This window comes from Monodelphis domestica, chromosome 6 (assembly GCF_027887165.1).
Source record: "Monodelphis domestica isolate mMonDom1 chromosome 6, mMonDom1.pri, whole genome shotgun sequence".
Taxonomy (NCBI): Eukaryota; Metazoa; Chordata; class Mammalia; order Didelphimorphia; family Didelphidae; genus Monodelphis; species Monodelphis domestica.
Window position 1 is genome coordinate 109,781,978 of NC_077232.1, and position 9,374 is coordinate 109,791,351.

A 9,374-nucleotide genomic window follows, 5' to 3' on the forward strand; every position below is an offset into this window, starting at 1 on the left:
GATCCTCTAGTTATAATTTTGTAGAGAACAAAAAGTATTTTGTTAAAGAACCAGTCATGCAGGTAATAAGTAGCATAACCAGAATTCAAAGGAGCAGAGTGCGAGTTTGTTTGGGACAGGTACTTTTTCTTTCTGTATCTCTAACACGATGCCTTACATCATATTTGTTTTTGTTCAGTCATTTCTGTTTCTGATCTCATCTGGGCATTTTCTTGGCAAAGGTCCTGGAGTGATTTGCCATTTATTTCTCCAGATCATTTTACAAATGAGGTAATGGAATCCAAGAGGGCCAAGTGACTTGCTGAGGGTTATAATGTCTGCGGACAGATTGGAACTCAGATCCTCCTGCCTCCAGACCTAACATTTATGCACCGTACCACTGAGCTGTCCGATATTCCCTTCATACAGAAGGCACTTAAGGAATGCTTGTTTAATTATAGTGTATCAAGGTCTTCAGACTCCACATGTGCATTATTCTATTCATTACATCCTATATATGAGCACTCCTATTTATAGAGTGCATTAAGGTTCCCAAAGCACTTTCCATAATGATCTTATTTGATATTCAAAATAACCCAGTGAATTAAGGGCTCTGTTGTTGTCTTCCCAAATGATCAAACTGAGGCAAAGGCAGGTTTTAATCAAAGTCTTCCTAACACTGGGTTCAGTACCTACTAGGTCACTAATAACATCTCTCCATCTGCTGTTGCTCAGTATTCTGGCAAAACAAGGGAATGGACTTGATGACTGCTCAAGTCCCTCCTGGCTCTTCAATTAATTCATTTAAAAATAAATTTTTATTTTTATCATTTATCATAATTATTTTTTTAATAATTTGTCATTTTTATTATTTTGAATTTGATAAATGTAAATATTTCCACATACTGAGAATAGAAAAAAGTATATGCAATTATATATGCAATTACAAATCTCTAATAAATCCATCTTAGTTTCTTTCAAAATACATAATAAATTCAACACATCAGCTTTAAAGTTGTTGTTTTGTCTACCTGTGCCTCAGAACTTTTCTGTTCTTTCCTGTGCATTAAAAAAATGCTTCAAAGAACCCCTATTTCTATTTTTTTCTTCTTTGGACATAACTGTCAATAGCTTTCCTCTTTCCGCCAACTCCCTCCTCCCTCATTTAAAAAAAGAAAAGCAAACAAACCTGATGGCAGATTTGGAAAGTTTGCTGGCTCTCAAATTTATGAACCCAAGATGAAAATATTTGTGTTGATGGTTTCAGTGACATCATTGATCTTGCCTTTCCCTTCTCATTCCTTATTACCACCTAATTTCCCTTTCCTTTCCTTAATTCATTCACAGCATGTGCTAGATGAGCCTTCATCTTGTCTAATCCTTTTGATTTCAGATTTCCCTGTGCCATTTCTTCTTCAACATCTCTGGGGTCATTCTATGGTACCCAGTCCCATTCATGCGACTGCCTATCCATTTTGCCAGGAGCTTAGGGGATATCACAGCCACCTACCGTTGGTTTGCCTTTATCTACTTGATCTTCTGCTTTTTCCTCGGCCCATTGCTGATGTTAGAAATTTCCCTGGCTGGTTGGCCTGTGTTGTTAGCTGTAGGGATACCCATGTTATTTCTGTTGTTCATGCTACTATTCATTCACACCTTCGATGCCCTTCACATATTGCCCTCATGGATGACATCCCTAAAGCCCTGGAATAATATGATATCTAGAATAACAGGGAATAGAACCACTGCTCAAATTTCTGCATTTGCTACTGACTGTTTTTCTTGCCCTGGAACTGGACATTCTCTAAGTACACGGTGGTCCAGAGAAGGACAAACAAACCAAAACAAAGTTTCTGAAAAGTTTGATGATTCTGAAGTCATAGCTGATAAGTCCCAGTCAGGGATTTAATTTTAGGAGAAAGGCTGAGACATAAAGATATCTCACAGCAGCAGAGTCTTAAAGTAAAGGGGAGAAGAGGAGAAAATATGGATTATTTCTTGTTCCACAGGCCCTTTCCCCCTTGTAGTGAGTCATGGTGAGGGCAGATAGTTATTCACTGCAAAAATTAAGCCAAGAACCTTTGCCATCCCAACCCTTAACTCTGGAACCCAAAGTATTGGCAGACAAGGCTGGCTCAACATTGGCAGAAACAGGGCTCAAAATAACACCCTTACCAGGACCACAATTCTCTCTCATGTGGTTTGTGAAAGACCTGAGACAACAGAGAACCAGAGGGATTTTGCAAGATGAAACCTAACAAGGCCTTGTTTTGAAATCAGTTTTCAGAAGGGAAAAGCCTAATGAAAGTGCTCCATGGCTTGAATAGACTTAGCTCTACTTTTATTTTTAAGAAACTGTTTGGTTACTGAGAAACATGGCTTTTCCCAAGAAAAGTCCTGACTGTAAACAGAACTTCCCTGGCCCCATTAAGGTGGAAGAGAGGGCTGCTTCCAAATATTGATGACCATGATGACCAATACCAAAAATAAACTCTCATAGGTGACCATGCCCTCCATGTCTTGATCTTCCTTCTTGCAGTTCTGGGCAGTCTATAACTAATTTCTAGAACACCAAGAAGGTATTTCTGAAGGATAAGGTGCCTTAAAATCTGTGTCTTATCTGATCCAGAGAGATGAGCTATTATATTAACCACCTAGCCCTTTAGTGGAGTGGGGTAGTACTGGAAGGATTCTGAGGTGAATGGCCTTGCTGTAAGCCCTTCTTCTTCTGGATCCTTGCATCTCTGTCTCTTTCAAAGAGGAGAAAACCTGTTAGGCCTTTGGAGAGGAGATAGACTGGCAGGTGGTCATTCTTAGGGAAAATGTGGATTAAAAAAGCAGGACTCTCTTCAGACAAACTGTAGCCATTTTTTCCCCTGTATCTGCAAAGAATAACAGTCTGACTGGACAGGAAGCACCTTTGTCAACCTTGGGCTTTCAGGTGACCCATTAAAGACTAATCTGGAATCTCCTTCCAAATTTTCATTTACTTGTCAGGAATGAGCATTGTTCATTTCCATTTCCTGTCCTCTTTGGCCCTTAAAATCCTGCTTTTTAAGAGATTGATTGGTGAGCATGTGACTGGAAAGGTTTGAGCCAGTCAACACTCCCAGAGCATAATCCTGAAGGTTAAATTGTCTGTCTGCCTTGGTCCCCAGAACCCTTTTTATAATGGTGTGCACATGGGTAGAATGAGGGAGCCCCTGTATTCTAGCAGCTCAGATGCCCTCTCTTTGCCCTTTATGGGGCCTCCTTCAAAGAAAGATTTCTTGTCTTTCAACCAGCCACATCCATCAGTTCCCTCTAAAAAAGCCTGTCCAATGTTTTCACCTGACCCTACCTATCTAGGCTGTACCTCAGCTTCAAAGCATATAAAAAAGCGAAATATAGATTGAGGAAGACCAGCCCATTCTCGAATCCTATGTTAGTCCATTTCTGGTCATATGGAACCTTACCCTGAGCTTCCACTATATATAATTCTTCATAGACAGATACCTATATATATATGTATACATATACATATATATAGTCACTGAATTGTATAGTTTTTTTATGTTATATTGAATGTAACTTACCTGATTCTGATTTTTATATTGCTTATCTTGAGAAATAAGAAAATGTTTATCGATAATATATGTCTATTACATTGGTATATATAAGCAAGAATATTTGTATATTTTGTAGTATCTTTTAAATTTTTCCACATCATACTATAAATATAGAAGTTAAATACCTCATTGGTCCCCCTTGCAACATGTTATATGCTTTTTCCAGTTGGATTATGCTTGTGATCTATTTGCAAGTTGTAATTTTCAATATTTTTAGAAAGAAAACAAAGATATACAAAACAAAAAGAATGCATTTTTGAAGGTTAGGGGGTGGGTTACTTTGATTCATTCTAACATCTTCTTTCCAAGATGTTTGTTCATATGAGCCGTTCCTCCCTGGTTCCCTCTCCAATTAGCAAAAATAAGTGTCAAATCAGATTTCCTGCGAATGGTCTGATCAGGAATCTGAGAGCTAGAGTTGGGGTCCATTACCCTGCAAGATCCTTTCTTAAGCTAGGAGAGAATAAACAGATCATTATTTTTCCTTATTCCAGTTCCTGGATCTGGAAGCCTGAATTAATCTACAAAATCTTTGCAGAAAGTATTATTTCCTGTACCTTTCTAATTGACCATTTCCAGGTTGAGGGGTCAGGCCAGAGAGCTGCCATAAGCCTAAGTCAGAAAGCATGGAAATGCCACCTGAGTAGTACCCTGAGAAGCATTATGGGCCTGATTTCTAAAAAGAGGTGGGGTCTGTCAGATGATGGGCCAGAAGTAGGCAAGGGCTGAGATGCAAATTTAATTCTCCTAATTGGCTAGCATGAGCCAGCAGCTCTTTTGTAGTCCACATTAATATAGTGGAGTATGTTATTGAAGTATCAACTTTGCTATCAGAAGATAATGGTTTGCAAATAAGTCACACTTGGCACTAGTCTGGGTAGCTGGCTCTTGTATAGCATGGGGAGCAGACCTTGATCTGTCAGGACAGAAATTATGCCCTCTCCTTTGGTTGAGGTTAATCAAAGAGACTCAAAGGTTCTCTGGTGCCAGTTCTGTTTGTGTTGAGATTAGGGACTTCCTCTTCCTCCCTTGGCAGAGGGCATCTCCCCTTTTGGGAGCACCATTCCTCCATGGCTGCTTAGCTGTGGGGTGCCAGGAAGAGTGATGAATTTGGGGCCAGGATATAATGCAACTGGTTCTTACCCCCTACCCCAAGGCTTATAGTAAGACCAGAATGAGAAAGGGCTTTACAAGCTTTGCAAATGCAATATAAATATCACCTCTGGCTCATTCTGTGTATCTAAGGCTCTCTCCTCCCAGGAGTTTAGTGAGATGGGGCATATTGAGTAATCCATTGGAGTTAGCAATGCTCCTCCATATGAGGGAAGCAGGGTGGATTGAGCTTTTCTGGGAGATGGCTTGAGGAAAAACAGAAACTTTGAGAGTGGGGCCCAAGGAACCTAGTAAGCAGCTGAGTAGGTTGTGAAAGCCAAGGGGAACTAGGTTGGCAAATATGGCTACTCCTACCAGAGGGCACCATTTTCTCAATTTTTCTTACATATAAGACCTTAGATTCTATCTATGCCATTCCACCTTGACTGTTCTTACCTGTAAGTATATTATCCTTGTTTCCTCAGTGTTGGTTTGGGATCTTAGAACCAAATTTCCAGTGAACCAGTGCTTTTTAAAACTCTTACCTTCTGTCTTAGAATCAATACAAGTTCCAAAGCAGAAGATCAATAAGGGCTAGTTGATTGGAGTTCAGTGACTTCCCCATTGTTCTTAAAACAGTACCGGGCACAGAGTAAATACTATATAAATTTTAACTCTTATTATTCTTATCATTCTTCTTTACACAGAGATGAAGGGAAAACAGAGTTTATTACGTACCTAATACATGCTAGACCAGTGATGGCAAACCTTTTAGAGACTGCATGCTATGCCCTGCTCCCTATCTCCCCCAGAGAACATGTGCCATGCCCCACTCCATCCACAGATTGCTGGTGCACCCCTACTCTCTCCCCTTTACCAACATAGGGGAAGGGGTCAGCTCTCTCATTGGGCTATGTGGCAGAGAGGTAGATGATGTAATAAAATGATGTCAGGCAAGGTGGAGAGGGAGAAGAGAGCAGCTCTGCCCCAGTCCCTCTGCCTTTCTAGTAACCAACTCTGGGGGTGTCGGGAAGGGTAGCACTCTTGCCTGTTGATAACATTCTGTAGGCCATCTTTGACACCATGCCATTGGTTTGCCATCACTGTGCTAGGCACTTATATATAATCTCATTTGGTCATCACAACAACTCTAGCAGGTAGATGCTATCATTATCCTCATTTTACAGTTTGGGAAACTGCCTCTGCTCTAGTGCTCCAAACATTATACCACCTAGCTATCTAATGAGATAAGAACCTGACTCTAATATTATGTAGTTAATCCCAAGAACATTTCTTTTTTATTTTTATTTGGTTTTGTACATTGTGTTTGACTCTTCATAACCCCATTGGAGGTTTTCTTAGCAAATATACTTACTGGGAGCTGTCAGGCCACAATGTCTTGATATGGTTTCTCGTGGAAGCCAGGAGGTCACAAAGTAACTCCTTGGCAGGATGGAATTCCCTACTCAGTCCCCTCTGTATGACTTCTCTCATCAACATCCCTTACTAATGGAATTGATATGATTATTGTTCTCTCTCTAGTCTCTGAAAAAGTAATATAAGAGCAAAATACCTGTACACTATTCCCCCAAAATTTCACCAAAAGACCAGACTCACAAAACCAAACCCAAAAGATCATTATGGGTTAACTTTTTCTTCGGTATATAATTCCCAGAAAAAGCTGTACCCAACAAGCTGTGCTCAGATAACCCCTATTCTCATTCCCTGAAACTTATTCTCCTAAGCCAGTACATAAATCATTAATAAGGAAAGGCCTGTACAAAATACTTTGGTATACCATGCTTCATCATGCCTCAGTGACTTGATTTTGCCAACCAAAACTCTCCTTGAAAAACTCCCTAATAAACCCTGAGAAATGATTAGCCTAATATTAAATCTGAATTGTGTTTTCAGTACCCCTTTGATCTCTGAATTTCACTGCTACAATTGTTAATTGTTTTCAGGATTTCTGATCATCTATTTTTATTAAAGGTAATAAATGATTTTCCTTGATTGTCTGTAAACTCAAGCTCCTTACAGACTAATGAGAAAATTAAGCCACCTATGATGAAATCATTTATCTTGGGTAAAACCTTTGTGTATCCTGTCAGAATTGATAGTTAAAATATAAGTACAGAATGATCTCAGAATGTTAATCAAATGATTTGTTCAAAGTTAATATATTGGGGGCAGCTGGGTAGCTCAGTGGATGAGAGCCAGGCCTAGAGATAGGAGGTCCTAGGTTCAAAGCTGGCCTCAGACACTTCCCAGCTGTGTGACCCTGGGCAAGTCACTTGACCCCCATTGCCTAGCCCTTACCACTCTTCTGTGGCAATACACAGTATTGCTTTCAAGACAGAAGTTAAGGGTTCTATTTTTTTTTAAAAAGTTAATGTGTCTCTCTCATTTCTGCCTAGCTGTTCCATCTGCTGATGACCCCCTGGAGCCGTGGGCTCAGCTTGATCCGAGACCATGACATAAGTCTGGAGTCCTAACAGGGACTCTCCTGGCTAGGTAACCTGCCCCCTTTCCACCCCCTGAAAAATAAAGGCTCTCTCCAAACTTGGGTGGCTAGAATCCCACCCAAAGGGGACTTCAGACCCCCCCCCCATCAGTAGATGGAGTGGGCAATTCAGAACTTAAGTTGAAAAGGATCACCATGGGGCACAATGAATTGAAAGCAAGCAAGCTATTCACTAAAATAATTAAACACAATTTTCAGGAAAGGGCAATAAAAGAAAGAAAAGTAAGCAAGTCACAGCTGGCTAAACTCTTGGATTTTATTCAAATTTGCAGCCCATGGTTCCTTGATGTAGGGACAGTAGATTTAGACACAGAGGAAAATATTAGCCTTGACTTAAATATTATAAAATCCTGATTGGGGGCTCTCCCGTTTGGATTAGGCAGCCACCAACAACCCCTCCATCTGAGGGAGGAAGGAGTAAATGGATGGGAATGAGGGGTCCCCCTCTTCCTCCACCTTCATGACCTCCAGATCCTCAGCTCTAACAGAGAAGAGCCCATCTTTCAATCCTTTGTAACCTGCCTTTTCAAATGTTTAGGCTTAAGGCTTATGGAGCCAAAAACTTTTCTTCGCTTCTTACAGTTTTTATTTATTTATTTATTTTATAAACTCTTACCTTCTGTCTTGGAAGAAATACTGTGCATTGGTTCTAAGGCAGAAGAGTGGTAAGGGGCTAGGCAATGGGGGTCAAGTGACTTGCCCAGGGTCACATAGCTGGGAAGTGTCTGAGGCCAGCTTTGAACCTAGGACCTCCCATCTATAGGCCTGGCTCTCATCCATTGAGCTACTGAGCTACCTAGCTACCCTGATTCTCACAGGTTTTAAAGAGACAGTACCTTGGAAAAAGCAAGATGGATTTTTTTTATTGTTTCTTCTTACTTTTTTCTTCCTCAAGATCTTGAGTAAATATCTTAATTTTTAAAGGCATGTTTCCCTTAGTCTGTTTAATGTTTGTTTTGTGTGTCTCTATGTGTGAACAAGACAAGTCTTGTCTGTTTGTTCTCCTAATTGGCCACTTACAAAAAAATGCTTCAAAGTCCGCTGAGAAGAGGTAATCTATTTTGGCCCTCTAAACTTGACAGACTGTTCCATAAATCTCTTTATTTATTTTGGAAAGGGCCCATCCAGGTAAAGAGGTGAAAGATTGATTTGGATCACACAAAGGGAAATTTTATCCCTTAAACTGGCTATTCTCTTAGATTTAATATTAAAGATCTATATGTGTAGTTTTGGAAAACTGTTAATTAGTCTGATAATGTACTATGATAAGTGTAATTGTATGGTGATAATTGTGTATCAGTTAAAGGTTGTAGGTTAGCTAAATTTAATTTAGCTTAATGGCTATAGCCAGAAATCTGTTTATCATCACTAGGACTGATAAGAGAGAACCATTTCAATAAGTCTCAGAACTGTTTGAATGTAATTAATAGACAGCTTGCCAGCAAGAGGAACTTTTCCTCCTCAAAGGCAAAAACGATACTGGATGCTTAGTAAAACACAAGATATTTGTGTGCAAAATTCAGCTAGACAACAGTGATAGTGTATTGTGGAGAACTTATTCTCCACTGGGACTACATCCCAAACTCCTGATACAAACTCCTAAACTCATCAGTAGAAGGGAAATAGTAAGGGACTTTTTTTTTTTAAACCCTTACCATCTGTCTTGGAGTCATTACTGTGTATTGGCTCCAAGGCAGAAGAGAGGTAAGAGCTAGGCAATGGGAGTCAAGTGACTTGCCCAGGGTGTCTGAGGTCAGATTTGAACCTAGGACCTCCTGTCTCTAGGCCTGGCTCTCAATCCACTGAGCTACCCAGCTTCCCCCAGTAAGGGGCTTCCTGTTTCCTCTACCCTCATTATACCTCAAACCTTTTACCCAGTAACTAGATATTTTTGGTTTTACTGAAGACTTAATCATCTTCAATGTACTGGGGGGGGGGGGGGGAGGAGATTATAAAATACCTTAATTAAGAAGAGAGACTGAAGGGGATTTTCACTTACCCTTCAGCTCTAGTCAAACAGCTCTGCCTGGGGAAGGGGAGGAAGAAGGGATGCTACCTTGTATCTGTTCCCTCTTTCCCAAGTATCTGGCAACACATTGGTTCCTTCTTGATCGCCCCACTAGAGTGTAACTAGGCAAGGAGAAATAAGCCCTACTCTCTTGGAAACTTTC

General features: G+C 40.2%; 1 protein-coding gene across 2 annotated transcripts in view; it reads left to right on the forward strand.

Annotated features, from left to right (window-relative positions):
• Positions 1–9,075, forward strand: part of LOC100012635 (sodium-dependent phosphate transport protein 2B-like) — a 71,755-nt gene extending 62,680 nt beyond the window's left edge. For both annotated transcript variants that reach the window (XM_007496644.3, XM_007496646.3), the window contains one exon: positions 1,373–9,075. In XM_007496644.3, the coding sequence (XP_007496706.1) occupies positions 1,373–1,888 (516 nt within the window). In that variant the 3' untranslated portion in view covers positions 1,889–9,075. The remainder of the gene's footprint in view (positions 1–1,372) is intronic.
• The last annotated feature ends 299 nt before the right edge of the window (positions 9,076–9,374 follow it).